The sequence below is a fragment of the Mustela nivalis genome (genome assembly GCF_964662115.1).
Source record: "Mustela nivalis genome assembly, chromosome: 10".
NCBI classification, from domain to species: domain Eukaryota; kingdom Metazoa; phylum Chordata; class Mammalia; order Carnivora; family Mustelidae; genus Mustela; species Mustela nivalis.
Genome location: NC_139029.1, coordinates 20,687,921 through 20,704,121, shown reverse-complemented (window position 1 = coordinate 20,704,121; position 16,201 = coordinate 20,687,921). Strand labels below are relative to the sequence as shown.

The window sequence follows — 16,201 nt, the reverse complement described above, 5'->3', positions numbered from 1 at the left end:
CAGAAGGGAGGGGCCAGGGAACCCCCAAAGGGGAGGGGAGGGGAGGGGCTTAGGGAACCCAGGAGGGAGGGGTTTGGGAGCTCAGAAGGGCGGAGCTTAGGAAAGCCAGTTGGGAGGGGTTTGGGAGCTCAGAAGGGCGGAGCTTAGGAAAGCCAGTTGGGAGGGGTTTGGGAGCTCAGAAGGGCGGAGCTTAAGAAAGCCAGTTGGGAGGGGTTTGGGAGCTTAGACGCTAAGACTGTCATCTAGACAACTAGGGCGAGAGCCTCCAAAAGAAAGATAGCAGGTTCTTAGGGAAAGATACACTCCAAGAGAAAGCCACAGAGGCAAAGACAGAGATGGAGGGGGGCAGCAGAGAAGCAAGCAAACCCCAGAGAGCAGGATGGAAAATGAACATTGGGAGCAACAATCACCCCCAGCAACACAAACTCGTGGTGAAAACACACAGGTCCACACCCCCACTCCATGGCAAACCGGCAGCCAAACACACAGAGATGCTTCCTAACCCGTCTTCTCCCTCCTCTGTTCCCTGCAACAGTGGGAGGTAGGGTTCCCCTGGGGAGATGAGGGATGGACTAGGCCCTTGATCCCCATTTGAGGGGCCGCTCCCACTAGAACCAAAGGGCGCTGAGGGCCAGGCCCTGCCGACTCAGCTCCCAAGCCCTGTACCCAGAATAAAGTGAGAGCATGAGACGCTGGGGGTCAAAGGAGCAAGGGCACTCAGACGGGAATCTGGATGCATTTAGGAATGGGACCAGGGGAAGGAACGAATGACAGAAGCTGCATGGGTGCGTGCATGAACAAAGACTAGAATTCTTTGGGCTTCAAGTGTGCTACTGTCTCACGCAGTAAACAATTCGGACAGGACTCTAATTAAATTGGCAAAGTCAGACACCCCACAGAGGGTGTTAGACGGTTGCCCAGGGTTGAGTCCACACCCTGGAAATGGACTGGGTTCCTCCAGGGAAGACGGGGCCATCCTTGCCTGGCTGAGCAGAGTCTAGACTACAGCCACCTAGAAGCCCCAGGGGGGTTTAGTGGCAGCCTTGAGGTCCTCTCTGGGCCTGGGCCTCCACCCCTCCCCCCGAGCAGGGCCCACACTCACAGGCAGTGCACAACAGTGCGCCCGTCCCCACTCTCCGCCTGCCACTTGTCCACCTCGGCCAGCAGGTGCAGGAAGGCCTTCTTGGAATCAGGTGTGTCCCGATACGCAGACCAGCGCAGGAACTGGAAATGCCTCACCAGCAGGTGTCCCTCCTGTAGCTGAGGGCACAGGTGGCCAGCAGGGCCCAGAGGAAGGGGAAGGAGAAGGGGAGGGGGAAGAGAACGTGAGCCCTGTAATGACCTCAAGAGGGTCTCGTGAGGCTGCCCCCTAGCCACCCCTCAGGTTCTCACCACAGGGCACCCAGGTCACTCACCCGAGAGATGTTCTGCACCCGGAAGACACGGGCCACCAAGTCTTCGTCCACAGAGCCCGACACAAACTCCACGTCCATGAGGCCATACTGCTGGCGGCCCGGCTCTGGCCAGTACTGGAGACAGGGCTGGGGACACAGACACGGAGCAGGGTGCTGAGCAGAGCCAGGCAGGGGCAGCTGCTGTTCCTGCCTGTTCTGGACCTCCACTCAGGCCCTGGGGCTCCCACACATCCTGACCCACTCATTGGCAGTCCACCTGCAGAGTACCCCCAGCCTCTGCCACTCCCCTGTCCAAGTGCAGTACACACCTGTCCCAGCCCTCTTAGGTCAGCAGAGACAAACCCTTCAAGGGTGCACGGACCATCCTGACTGGGCACAGCTAAAACACACACACACACACTCACTCACTCACTCACACCCCAGCAGGAGGTCCACTCACTCACTCACTCACACCCCAGCAGGAGGTCACCTTCTTCAGGAATAGGCCTAGTACCATCCCCGCCCACCCCATCACCCCTGCCCCCTATCACCCCTACTCCCTGGCCTTCTCTCTCACTGCCTTGCTTTCTTCCAGCATCAGCTCACAAAGGTGGGGTGTCCCTGAAGCGGCAACACAGCTCAGAACCCCCACTCCTGCCCTAGGACCCCACCATGGAGTCAGGGTCCCACATAAGCCTACCCTCCAGGCCAGAATGGAGACAGTGGAGGGAGGAAAAGGGGTGTCTCTCTCTCTGACACACACACACACACACACACACACACACGCACGCACGCACACGCACATATACAGACACACATCTTCCAGGCCAGTAGGTCCAGAGCCCCAGCTTCTAGCCTCAGCTCTGCTGGAGCCCAGGTGAGGCTCTTCCTTCCTCTGGTCCCGCCCCCCATTTCTCTGTGAAACAGTCCCCAAGCTCCTCCCAGATGACTCCACGCTCCTTTGGCGTCCCTCTCTGACCACGCCCACAAAGAGGGCACTACCTTCCTCTTTTTGCCTGGGATCCCGCCACTCCTTGTGTTTGAGCCTTTGCACATGCTGTTTCCTCTCCATGGATCACTCCTCCCCCGTCTTCCCGTGGTTAGCTCTACCCTCCCTATGCAGCTCAGCCTCAAAGGCCCCCAAGGTGGGAGCGGAGTCCACCCACTGGAAGAAGGCTGCCTGGGGGAGGGGCACAGCTCTGCCCACTTCCCAGCCCTCTGGGTCATAATCTTTTCACCCGAAGACCATAAGTGCAAACCACAGTCCTGGACATACAGCAGGTGCTCAATAAAAAACAGCTACTTCCCTCCAATCTGACAGCTTCATTCTACAGATGAGGAAACCAAGGCTCTGGGAGGGATTGGGACCCATCTAAGGTCACTCGAGAACTAGGCGGCACAGCTGGGATCCACCCCTGGGCCCTGGGGACATGCCCTGGAGCACATGAGGCCCTGGGCAGCAGATGCCTCACCCAGGCGGTGTTGGACTGGTGCAGCTGGTTAAGCATGACAATGGAGGTGCACCCATAGTCGTAGACGAGCCGCCAGAAGTCAGGCGTGGTGCTCTGCAGCGGGTGCAAGGTCACGATGAAGGCCGCGCTCCGCGTGTAGCTCTGCAGGGAAACCAGAACTCAGAGAGGCCCGCTCACCATGCGACAGAGCCCCCACCACAGGCCATCCTCCCGCTCTGCCCACCCTGAGCTGGATAACACTCCCCTCAGGGCCAGGCTGCCTCTGGGGTCTTTTTCAGAGCTTGGCTGGTACACCGAGGAATTGTTGGGTGACCCCCCACCAAGGCCCCTGGTCCCCAAGCCCATGGCCTCTGGAACTAAATACAAAAGGTTCCCCAATGTGTGGCAATGGGAACTTGGGCATGGTACTTAGAAGCTAGCCAAGCTTGCTCTCTGCCTCAGGGCCTTAGCACCTGTGATTCCTGTTGCCTAGAACAAATCTCTGAATGTTTACAGAGTTCTCCCTCTCACTTCTTTCTGCTCTTTGACAGTCACCTCCTCAAAGGGGGCCCTCCTACCGTCTCATCAAAAATAGCCATATACTCCATACCCACACTCCAAAGCCCACATTATGTATTTCTCCTGGTCACTTTCTGCCAAAATTACCAGCGTCTGACATGCCACTGTATCTCTGTGCACTGACTATCTCAAGCCATCACCCACATACAAAGTTTAGGAGAGCAGACATTTGGGGATATGGCCTGTGTCCAGCACACGGTAGGGGTTCAATAAATATTTGTGAATAAATACATCTCTAAGTCCCTTCCAGCTCCATGGAGGGAGGGTCTGAGAGCCCAGCCCAGGGCCCCAGGCCAGGGACAGGCACTGACTCTGCTCCCAATCCCAGCCTCATCCCAACCAGAGCCCTTGGCTCTGGCTCCGCCGCCCCCCACGCCCCCTGGGCTCTCGAGCCTTCCCAGATCCAGCCAGCCACGGGAATCCTGGAGCCTTCTTCCGGGACTGAGCCCTCACGTCTGTCAGGGCCGCATTGATGTAGTTGTTGGGGTCCCCATCGGTGGAGATGAGGAAGGGCAAGCAGCGGTCGGGTGGCAGGACATCCATGCTGCGGTTCTTGTCCCGGTTCCGGGGGAGCAGGGCGATGCTGCACTCTTCCACATCCAGGGGCGGTGTGACCGAGTTCAGCGTCTACAGTGAGCAGAAGGAGCCATGGGATGCGGGGGAGGGGGGGCCGGAGGAGCAGGTGGGGAGGCGGGCGGGGGTGAGTGTGGACCTCCAGTGTTTGCTGGGCCTCCTCACAGCCCCATGAAGGAGACTAAGCTGGTTTGTTAACCCCATGTCGTGGATGGAGAATTGAAGTCCGGAGAGAAGGGGGCGAGGACAGGGACCCCGGACCACACAGGCTCTGAACAGAGCTCTGGACAGAGAGTCTACCTCCTCGCTCCCTGGGTAACCTTAGACAAGCCACTGTATCTCTCGGCATTATTTTTCTCAACTGTAAGGTGGTAATAATATGCCTGCCTCGAGGGGCTATTGAGAGGATTGAACGAGATACTGCCAAGGTCCAAGCACTGCCCCTGGCTCATACAACGCACCATACATAAAAGGCACAGTCAGGATCCTTACTAGCTTATCAGGTGCTTTCAGGCAGACAAGGGCTGCAGTCCCACAACTCCCACAAAGCGGACTGCGGGGACCTGGCGGAGGCAGTCAGCCCTGTCTGAAGAGAACGCAAGTCCAGACACTGTCACACCACAAGCCCGGGACTCTGGGTTGTCTCCTCCACCTCATGCCTCCTATAGCCTGATCCATGGAGTCTCTGCTTATTTCTCTTGTCCTTGCGGATCCCTAACAGGGAACCCCAGTCTCTCATGATCCCCAACAGGGCTCTAAGGATCACAGGCAGCATTTCCCGTGACACCAGTCTGTGCGGGCTCTCCAGTGTTGGGTGTCCAGAAGGGGCCAGCCCGCTGCACCCTGGCAGGAACCTGGACTGTAGAGAATGTCTGGGGTCTCTGCCAGCCCATGGACCATGCTGGGACTTCTCTGGAGAACCATCCTTCCCCCATCTCCATCATGTGACATGCAGACAGTGGCTTCGCCCTCAGAACCAGGCCTGGGCAAGTCAATGTGTTCCTAACTCTCTGGCCCCAGGGACTGGCTCAGGGATGGCACAGAAGAAACTGGTCTAGGACTTCTGTTGGGGCTGTAGGGAGTCCTTTTTCCAATCTCCTGACAGTAGTGACAACATGAGTCTGACGCTGCTGGGGGCGAGGGTATGGATCTAAGAAAGAAGCTGAAAACAAAGGAGAGCAGAACCAAACTGGACAGAGACTACATTGTGGCATCATAATTTAAGCTCCTGGATCCAGCCATAACTGAAGCTCCACCATCCTTGGACTTCTCAGTTACAAGAGTCATTAAGCTGGATTTTTGTCACTTGCAACCAAAAGAATCCTGATGAATATGAACATTACAAAGGCAATATTGACATTCTTTTCTGGATGAGAACACTGAAGCTTGGGGAGTTGCTCACAACTACTTCACAAGCCTCCTCACAGCTCTTTACTGAGCCAGGACTTGAACCCGGGCTTCCTTGATTCAAAGCATGGGCTCTGCACCACTTGGAGAGACCACCTCCTCCACTGTCTCTAAGTCCTTCCCAGTAGCCCTACTCTGTCCCTCTGTCTTGGCTCTCACTGACTCCTACAGCACTGAGGACTTCCCAATACACACACACACACACACACACACACTCCTGCCCCACCTGGAACTCTTCCCGCAGCTGGGAGGAATTACTCTGAGGATCAATGCGGATCATCTCCTTGTAGGTGGCCTTGAACTCGCTGACAGGGATGGTGGTCTCCCCACACAAGCAGGCCTCCAGGATTGCATCGTGAATGAAGATGTACTGCTCCTGGAGCAGGAGGAGAGAATATGAGGAACCAGGAGGGGACTAGAACCTAGAGATTTTGGGGAGATGGCAGCAGAAAGCAAGCCCAAAGTTGAGGCAGGGATGCTGGAGTCCAACTAGGTATTAGTAGAGATTGAACCCACTCTACTTGAAGAAACCTTCACAGATATGTTCACTGACCTCATGTCCAATCCTTCTAATACCCCATAAGAAGCTCTGAAGGTGAGGGGAGAGCCCAGGGTCACACATCTAATGAGGATACAAATACCAGCGGATCTTTCCTGCAAAACCTATGACCATAGCCCCTTGGCTATTTGACTCCACCCAGCCGAACACAGAGGAGCTGACTTTGGGAAGACCCTCAGAGGTCGGCAGGCCAAGTTCAGGGATCTCAGCTCTAAGGACACCCCTCTGACACACTCCGTCAGCTCTGAATTCCTCCCCGAAGGACCCAAACCCTGGAGCGGGCAGGGAAGGAAGGCAGTGTCCCCCTACCTCTGTCTGGATCATGTTGACCCGCCGGGAGCAGAGGGTCTTCACGCAGTTGTAAATGTCCACGACGCCCTCACACTCCGCCATGTCCAGCATCACATCCAGGACAATGTAGCAACCTGTGCGGCCAGTGCCCGCGCTGGGAAGAGAGCAGTCGGGGGCCCCATGAGAACCTTGGGAGCGAGCCTGGGGTCTAGAAGGGAAGAGGGGGGCCTGGACACATCTATACGACATAGGGCCCGGGGGACAGAGAGACACCCCACCCCAGCGGGGGGAGGAGCTGGAGAGAAGTCTGCAGCAGGAGTTGCAGTGAAATGTGACACAAGGACAAGCTGTGGCCATGCCGGGCCGTGGGAAGGAGAGAAGGGGCAGGGGTAGCAACAGAGCTGGGCGGAGGACAAAGGTGATGCTCAGAGCTTAATCCAAGAATGTCCTTGCCTCCTAGGGAGCCCCAGATCCATACAGCCTTCAAAGTCCCCACACACTCGTACCTGCAAACGTACTCAGGGGAGCCTCCCCAACCCTCCCAGCAGATATCATTCTCCTGAGCTCCAGGACGAATCCTGGGCAGGCTCTTATCAAACACTCTTCCTGCTACATGGTCATTGTAAATGGGACAGTCTCCCTGGCCTGACCTGGAGTTCATCCCGAGCTGGGCTGTGTCGGACCCATCTCTGGGATGCTCACGCTCAGCCCCAGGGAGAGCAGAGCCCAGGGGTAGAGAGAGGACAAAAATGACTCCAAGATTTCAAGCTTGAAAATGGGGGTGTCGGGCGCCTGGGTGGCTCAGTGGTTAAGCCGCTGCCTTCGGCTCAGGTCATGATCTCAGGGTCCTGGGATCGAGTCCCGCATCGGGCTCTCTGCTCGGCAGGGAGCCTGCTTCCTCCTCTCTCTCTCTCTGCCTGCCTCTCTGCCTACTTGTGATTTCTCTCTGTCAAATAAATAAATAAATAAATCTTTGAAAATGGGGGTGTCAAAGCATTGGCAAGAGTGCGTGGTAGCGGGTCTCCCGGCCACCCCTGCCGGGGGCTGAAATCCGTACCACCACTTTAGGGGACTGGCAACAGCTACCAAAGCTGAGCTTGCCAGGCAGTGCTCCCCCCACCACCTCCTGTATGTATCCCCCAGAAATGTATGCATATGCTGGCTCAAAGGCACGCCTTAGAACGTTCTCAGCAGCTGTATTCGTGACAGTTCACAACAGGACACAGCCCAAATACCTAGCCATCGCAGAATGGGTAAACACACTATGGTTTACTCATCCAGCAGGACAGGATGTAACATGGTTGAATCTTAGAAACATAAGCTGGAGGGGAAGAAGTCACACACCAAAAAGCACACGCTGTGTGATTTCATTTATACGAAGTTCAAAATGAATTCACACGTTAGAAGTCAGGAGCGAGACTGTTCTGGGAGCGAGGAGGTGGGCACAGCCCGGAAGGGGGTTCCCAGGGGCTTCTGGATGCTGTTAATGTTCTCTTTCTTGATCTGAGAGCCGTGCTGGTTATTTCACAGGTGTGTTTAATTTACGAACACCAGTAAAGCTCCGTATATACTTATTCTGTGGGCACTTTGCTTTAAGTATGTTATATCTCAAGGAAATCTTATTTTATTTTATTTCATTTTTTAAAGATTTTATTTATTTATTTGACAGACATGGATCACAAGTAGGCAGGCAGAGAGAGAGAGGAGGAAGCAGGCTCCCTGCTGATCAGAGAGCCCAATGCGGGGCTCCATCCCGGGACTCTGGGACCATGACCTGAGCTGAAGGTAGAAGCTTTAATCCACTGAGCCACCCAGGCGCCCTGAAATCTTATTTTAAAGACTGTATCTTAGGGGCACCTGGGTGGCTCAGGTGGTTAAGCATCTGCCTTCTGTTCAGGTCATGATCCCAGGGTCCTGGGATCAAGCCCCATGTCGGGCTCCCTGCTCAGTGGGACGCCTGCTTCTCCCTCTCCCTCTGCCACTCCCCCTGCTTGTGCGCTCTCTCTCTCTCGCTCTCAAATAAATAAATAAATAAACAAAATCTTTATTAAGAAATAAAAATACACAAAGATGGTATCTTAAAGAAGCCTAAAGAGACAAAAGTGGTATGTGGAGGGCGGGCGAGGGAGGAGGGGGTCTGCTCCGTGGCGTTCTGGAAGCTGGGAGGAATCAAGCAGAGAAGCCAGGAGCAGGTACAGAGGCCAAGGACTTGTGGGCCCAGGGGAGTAGGTGAAACCCCAAGGTCAGAGGGAAGCTCCCCAGGAGGAGAGTGGGGTTAGGCACAGGACAGGGCCCGTTAGAGGCATGAGAAAGCTGGGGAGCCAGGGAGGAAGCAGAGCAGAGGAAGGGCAGGTGGGGTCGCAGGGGCCAACTGAGGCAGGACTTGGAAGAGAAAGGGGTGATGGTCAGGAGCGGCACGGGGCATGAAGGCCACGCAGTGAGGAAAGCCCTTGGGATTCAGAGAAGGGAAGCTGAAGCCCTTCCCAGCACCTGGGCCAAACCCAGCACGCAGATGTGCAGTGCAAGTAAATGAAACCCAACCCACCTCGAGCCTCACCAGCCCCTCACCCCTCTGCCTCCAGGCCAGGGCCCCCATGGGTCTCCGGCAACACACATGGGTGCCAACTTGAGCCACAGCTCGAAGGGCCATTGGGGGGTCAGCGTCTCCCGTCCTCTGTCTCTGAGTAGATGAACCCAAGCCCCCTCTCCTTAGGGGACCCACAACCAATCCCGCACCCAGACCCCTTGTCCTTGGCACTCGCAGCACCCACCTGCAATGGATGACAACGGGCCCAGCGTCAGGCGGGGTAGAGGCCTTCACGCGCCGGATGAAGGCCAGCAGCCCCGTGGCGTGGTAGGGGACGCCATGCTCCGGCCACGCGGTGAAGTGGAACTGGCGGACCTCGTGCCGGGCAGAGTAGCCTCTCTGCAGAGATAGTCACAGTCACTGCCCGGGGGCCCCCCAGACACCCATCAGGTGTCCAGCCGCCACGGCGAGCATCTTACCGCAGGATCTCGCTCAATGCGTCCCAATCATAAATGGAGGTGTGGACGCTCGGGACGCATGGTGCCCGCGAGAAACCCGCAGACAGGAGAAACTGCGGGCCCGAGGGTCGACAAGACAAACACTACCCAGGAGTGGGGACCGGGGCTGGCCTGACACCTAAACCTAACTGCCAGTCACCCGCCTCGGCCTCCCCAGGGCTGTGCCACCCAGGAGGGCACCAGGACTCTCTGGTCTTAGCCTATATGGGAAAGTATCTCCCTTGAGAACTTTTACAGAGGATCAAATGGGACCACAGACACGAGGACTCGGCCAGTCGCTGGCCATGTGACCTCCTGCGTGATGCCAGCACGCCACCTCACTTTATTTGTACTACAGGACTAACGGAAACGCCGAATGCCAGCGTCTCCCGGGGCTTAACCAACACATGCTGCAGGCGCTGCACGATGCCCAGCACCGAGCAGGACCGGCACCGAGCAGGACCGACACTACCAGCCACTGTCTTCACCGCCATCATCTCAACATCCTCTGGGAGTCGCCAGCCAAGGCAGACCCCGTCCTGGCCTCCCACAGCCCTCCCTACAGCGAAGGAGCAGCTGCCTTGCTGGAGAGGACCACGGAGCCCTCCTCGCCCCTCCCGCTCCTGCCCTGGGAGGTCGGGAGGCATACTCCGCCCCACCCCTTCAGGCATCCCTGCAGGGACCAAAGTGACAGCAGACTCACCCGCTCCAGGGCAAAGGTGCGCACGACGTACTCAGCCAGTGTCTCCGTTTTCACCAGCGTGATCTTGATGTCCCCGTACATGTCCGAGTCCTCGGGCCAGTACCGGGAGCATTTCACCTGGGATCCCCACAGGCAGGCTCAGCAGGCCCTCTGCTGCCCTCCTTTGGCCCGCCTTACCCCCTCCCCCCAAGGCCCTGCTTACCCTGCCCACCTCCACCAGTTTGGTAATCATGACAATGCTGGAACAGTGCTCCTGCCACACCATGCGCCAGAAGTCGTAGACCATCTCAGGCTTCGGCCCTGGGGCGCAGAGGGTGCTAGTCCCTGAGGCAAGGTCTCCACCCAGGGCCAGCACACCTGCTGCCCCACACCCCACCCCAGGCCAGGAAGCTCCTGAGCCCCAGTGAAGGCGTCATGCTCACCCCACACACTCACCCCACCCAATGCCAGCTCATCCCTAGAGGGCCCCAGGGATGGGTAGGCTCAGAGAGGGCTGGCTGCAGACCCGTTACCCCAAATGAAACCCAGGAGGCAGAGCCGGGGGACTTGATCCTCAGTCTACAGCACCAGTGTCCCAGAGGAACAGACAGATGAACGGCTGGGGGCCAAGACAGCCAGAGGGACCCAGGCAGCCCCCAGACCCAGAGGCACAATCCACACTTGGCAGGACTGAGCCCGCCTACCCTTCTGCATGCACCACCTCAGGGACAGACAGATGGCCAAGGGAACTACGGGCACACAGAGCACACCAGGGAGACACGAGCACGGAACACGACAAGGGGCAGAGACTGGTGGGCAGATTCCAGAAGCCCCGGCCAGACAGTGGGACTCGAGCAGAGAGACAGCAGGGAGGCAGACAGGGAGTCAAGCAGGTCAGAAGGAAGGCAGAGGGGAGACGGCATTCAGGACGCGGGTGCACATGGGCAGAGCAGCAGGTACCTTGAGTGGCTATGAAGTGGTTTGACCTGTGGTAACCCTGGAACAGGAGAAGAGGCTGCGGTGAGACCCCAGGAGCAGCCCCTCGCTCCCTCTGATCTCATCTCCTCCGCCCTTTCCCAGGAGCAGCCCACACAGGACCTCCTAACCAAGGGGACCTTGTCCTCCCAGTCCCCCAGGAAGGATGGAAGAGAAAGAGCAGCTGGGACACCAGTGTCTTGGGTCCAAACCCATCCTTAATGTGTGACCCCCACAGAAGACACAACTCCTATATCGCCTAAAGGGTCGCCCCCCAATAAACTGGGGGGACTAGCCACAGTCAGCTTACAGCCCAGCTGTGTGGATACAAATAAAGTCCATCGTGATCCTGCCCGGGTTCTCAGGGTGTCCCCAGACTCCAGGCTGGGTCTCAGCAGTCATCCCAGCCCCCACGGGGCAATCGGGGGGGCAGTGCCCCCTCCCCACTACATGTCATCCAGAGCTTGGGGGACCCAGTGACCCAGATGAAGGCTTCAGGTCTGAAGCAAGCAAACAGGGTTACTCATGGCCCTCAGATAAAATGGTTTTTAAATAATAATCATTTTTGAGATTGTGACCTCAATTAGGATCCCTATTATGATCACATACTGTGCTAAGCACTTTACTTACATGATCTCCCACAAAAGAGGGGGCAAGAGCTACTTCATCCTCCATCCCCAGAGCCCTCAGGCTGTGAAGAGGACTCAGCCAGCCCCAACTCCCACCCCAGGGCCACAGCCAGCCCTGCTGTCCTGCCCGCACATGACACCCAGGGCACCCCTGCAGGCACCACGGCAGAAGTTAAAGGTGCGGCAGCACTGATGCAAGAGAGAATAATCAGGTTCACACCCGCAGCCCAGCTCCCTGTGCCTTGAGACCTGAAGGAGCCCCGCAGTCAGACTGCCAGGGTTCAAGTCCCAGCTCGACCTCTTGCTAGCTGTGTTTTCCCAGGCCTCTATTTTCACATCTACAAAATGGGAACGATCACTATATCTACCTCCTCGGGCCATTGTGAGGAGTCAGCAAAGTAACATACCATCAAGGGTCTGTCACCACAGCCAACAGAGTGGGCATCTGACCAACAGTACCTAGTATTACCGCTACTACTTTCAAGTTCAAAGAGAAGCCCTGAAGATTCCAACAGTATGGCTGTCAAGAATTCCCAGGGCAGAGGGTGGTTTACCCCAGGGGTTAAGAATCTGAGGCCGGGGGAGTCAGGTTGATGTGGGTTCCTATCACAGCTCTACAGAGATGCTAAGTGACTCTGGCCATGGAAAGGGCACTCCGCAGTCTTGAATGGACACCCGCAGCTCCCAGGGATTTTGTTAAAAGGCAGATTCAGACTCAGACTCTGGCACGGGGCCCAGGATTGCACCTTTCCACCCAGCTCCCAGGCGGGACCAGTGCTGGATCTGAAAACACACTGGACTGGCCAGACTCTGTCTCCCAGAGCCTCTGCTCTCTGCTGCGGTGTGGGGATAACAGTGAGACCCACATACCTCAGAGAGTCTGCTGTGCACCCACAAACTGTGTCCAAAGCCCAGTTCCAGTCACCAGCACTGAAGAGGGTCCCAGAGCCACTGGGCTCTCACTGGTGGAACTGTTCCACAGCTGGCCGACCTCCCCAGCCACTGCCTCTGCCTCAAGTCCACAGTCAAGCTGCTAGGCATATGGGGTCCCAGGGGAAGGGCAGCAAAGGTGCTGCCAGGGCAGCCCTCCCACCTCCAGCACTGGTCAAGCAGGGAACAGGCTACTCCACCCAAAACCAGCTGGCCTGAGCATCCCCGCCAAAGAACAAGCATCTCTCCAGATTCAACAAGCATCTCCCGGGGCCAGCACCCAGGACAGCCCGCAAATACAGTCCACAGCTGAGCAAGTTTTCAACGGAACCCCCCCACATCTGCATATTAACTTCTAGGTGTGTGCCTGCACAATTAGAGAGCACGACAATGGAAAGTGTGAAATGATCAGGGGTGAAAGAAAGGTAAACAGATCGATCGCCTTGAGCACACCCACTTTGGAGCACCTGAGAGTGTCTGAGAGCGCATTGGTCCTCACCACCCCAGGCATCGGCAAATCCTGGGCACCCTGCTCCTAGGGCACACCCCCATGCCTGCCTGGAGCCTCTGGTTGGGTGGTGCTGGGGGACTAACATCTTGCATCCTGGACAAGCACCCCAGGGCCTCCTGGTGCTCCCCACCCCAGGGAGAGAACCAGAGTCTCGTAGGAAGGTCAAGGGCTCCCATGGGGCTTGAGGTCCAGCTCCATGCGGCCATGAGCAAGTCACTGAACTTTCCTAAGGTTCTGTCGTCTCATCTGACAAATGCTAGTCCCTACCTCTCAGAGTATGGGAAAGATGAAATGATGTGCCTACCATCTTGGCACAGCGCCAGGTGCCCAGCCAATGATACTCTTGCTAACTAGCATTTGAAGACGGATTAAAGCCAAGTCTTCTGTGGCTACTGAAGAGTGTGGACAACGAACCAAGCAGGTGGGATGATGTGTTGGATGGAGATTAATGGAAAGAAGTGTACCTGTATTCGCCACCTTCTCATGGGGGCGCTAGGGCTGAGTATATCCACCCATTTCATGGGCCTATTCCATCTAAATCTGGGAACTTTACAAACTCTTGAAGCACGCTCAGAATAAGGGGGGGGGGGTGATCTCTGGGAGCACATCTTGGATAACTGGTCGTCTCCAGCAGCTACGACTGTGAGTACCTTTCACTTTGTATAGACAGAAATGTTTGTATTTCTGTATTGTCGGAAGGTTTGATAATGACCTGTACTTTTGCAATCTTTAAAAAAATAAGAAATATTTTTTTAAAGGACATAAAATAGAAAGGTACCCACGAAATAGCACACAATCCCATCAGGCATCCAATATTATCAAAAGAATATGCAGTTCACCCTTGAACAATATGGGGGTTTGGGGTGCTGACCTCCTGGGAAAGTTTGATAATCCACACATAACTTTTGACTCCCCAAAAACTTAGCTACTAATAGCATGGCTGACTGGAAGCCTTATCGAGAACATGAACAGTCCAGTAACACATATTTTGTATGTTATAAGGTATTATATACTCTATTCTCATAACAAAGTGAGCTAGAGAAAAGAAAATATTATTAAGAAAATAGTAAGAGAAAATACATTTATAATCTATAAATAAAAATAAAATGTAAATAAATACAAATTTCTTAAAATTTTAATAAATTTTTAAAAATTATTTATTTTTAAAGAAATCCACAAGAAAGTGGACTAGTGCAGTTCAAATCCATGGTGTTCAAAGGTGGAATGTATATTAAAAACCAAATTAAAGGTGCACTAAATGAATAAGACTTTTTTAAAAATATTCCTAGAAGGCCTAGCAATGGCACAATTTTAAAAAATAGAATAGAAAAACTGCTCCCCAAAAATAAAACATTCAAAGTAGGGCTAAATTGAGGGCAAAGTAGTTAGGGTTGAGTTTCAAGCAAACTGACCATGAAGGAACTTGAACGCCAGAGAAACTAGTTTTAAGGGGACTGGCAGGGCCACCCTTGCTTCCCTGAAGACCCTGACCCCCAAGCAGCAGAAGACAGGGCACCCTGAGCAGCTTCCCAGCCCACCCCTCCCAGAGCCCCACAGAAGGTATGGCTAGTGAGATTTACTGGGCATGGGGGGGTTGGGGGACAAAAGTGACAGAAGGTAGTGGCCAGTGAAGGGGGCCTGGGGAAGCACCCCAACCCTGATGCCCCATCTCAGGGAGGGGAAGGAATCGTTTACAACAGGGGTAGTGTCAGATCTGCAGCCCCAGATGGCCCCTGGCCAGGCTGCTGAAATGGACAGTAGGCTTTGGGCGCAGGGGTGGAAGGGAAGGATGACAGAGACAGAGACAGAGAGAGAAAGACAGCCAAAGACCATGAGAGAGTCTGAGATACCGCTGGTGAGAAGTCAGGAGGAGGAGGAGACGGGGAGAGAGATACTTACTTCACGGTTTATCCGAATCTTAATGAGGCCAGTGAGGGAACAGTACAAAGCAAAAGAGACAGATATTAGGCCAGAGGCAGATGGAGGTGGACGGAGCACAGGAGTGGCCAGGATGGGCAGTGTGAGGAGGGGAGGCAGAGCAGAGACGGGGGCCGGGCTGGGCCGGAGAGCGGGGAGTGGCGTGAGTCTGCCGCGGGGCCCACGGGACACTGAAGAGTGTCACCAAAGCTGTCACCCGTCACCAAAGCTGCCCGAGTCTGAGAGGCCAGGCCCAGCCCGTTTCCCAGTCAAGGGAGAGCATGGGAGGTAGGGGAAGAAGGCAAGGAATTCTGGAAAATAGGGGGCAGCGTATCGTTCTGGCCCCTGGAGGTAAAGAAGAGGGACAGGAGAGGTCTCCCGAGTCCCTGACTGCCCCACCTCCCAGGTACACAGCTTCCTCTCCCTTCACTCCTGCTGCTCCCTACGCCCACCCTTTCCTCTCCAGTCACCCAAAGGCAGCTCAAAGCCCCCGCCTCCGTGCAGCCTGCCACGGCTAACTCTGGCCATACCACTCGCTTGCTGCGTGACCCTGGGAAAGTCAGTCCTCGTTTCTGGCCTGTAGTTTCCCAGCTCCTCTGAAATGGTTTTACCTATAGATACGTTCATGTGTCTCCCTCACTAGAAGCTACACATGCAAGGAAAGCGGGGATGGTGTCTACCTCCGGTGCCCAGCACAACGCCTGGCACATGGTAGATGCCCAAAATAGATCTGATAAATGAATAAATGATTCTCTCCCAAACTCGGCTTGCTGTCAGGGTGGGAGAGTCTGTCCAGGGTTTCTGGGCCCTGACCCATCTCACCTTCATTCACACCTGGGGAGCAGATTCACCACATCTGCACGGGCCTCCTGGCTGCCCTGCCCTGGCCCTAGCCCCTTCCTCTGGTCCAGCCAGACCAGCAGCTGCTGCACAGGATGGCAGGAGAGCCTCATGGTTAGTAGCAAAGGCTTGGGAGACACAGACAGGCTGAGATCTGAGTCCCTTTTCCCCCAAGCACTAGCTCTGTGACCTTGGACGAGTAGCTCCACCTCCCTGAGTCTGTTTCCTCACCTGTAAAGTGAGGTCGCGATGCTAACTACCTCGTGGCATGATTTCAGGGATTATAGAAATGAAATCTTTGATATAAAGTGCTTAGCACAGCGCTTGGCACCCAGTACCTGCTCCATAAACATGAGTTGTTATTCTTCAAGTACCACTCTGATCGCAGTCCAAATGCAGCAACTCCATGGGACCCCTAGGGAAAAGCCCCACCTCCTCG

The 16,201-nt window shown here is 55.5% G+C and overlaps 1 protein-coding gene across 13 annotated transcripts in view; it reads right to left on the bottom strand.

Moving 5' to 3' along the window:
• Window positions 1-16,201, bottom strand: part of PTPRU (protein tyrosine phosphatase receptor type U) — a 121,638-nt gene that overhangs the window by 1,715 nt on the left and 103,722 nt on the right. For 4 of the 13 annotated variants that reach the window (XM_082684741.1, XM_082684732.1, XM_082684733.1 and 1 more), the window contains 10 exons: window positions 10,921-10,957; window positions 10,184-10,281; window positions 9,982-10,098; window positions 9,026-9,180; window positions 6,273-6,408; window positions 5,631-5,780; window positions 3,878-4,051; window positions 2,867-3,007; window positions 1,416-1,541; window positions 1,103-1,260 (listed from right to left, as the gene is read on the bottom strand). In XM_082684741.1, coding sequence (XP_082540867.1) covers window positions 1,103-1,260; window positions 1,416-1,541; window positions 2,867-3,007; window positions 3,878-4,051; window positions 5,631-5,780; window positions 6,273-6,408; window positions 9,026-9,180; window positions 9,982-10,098; window positions 10,184-10,281; window positions 10,921-10,957 — 1,292 coding nt within the window. Of the gene's footprint in view, window positions 1-1,102; window positions 1,261-1,415; window positions 1,542-2,866; window positions 3,008-3,877; window positions 4,052-5,630; window positions 5,781-6,272; window positions 6,409-9,025; window positions 9,181-9,981; window positions 10,099-10,183; window positions 10,339-10,920; window positions 10,958-14,904; window positions 14,923-16,201 lie in introns of all 13 variants that reach the window. The other 9 variants (XM_082684731.1, XM_082684735.1, XM_082684737.1 and 6 more) reach the window with 6 other exon arrangements.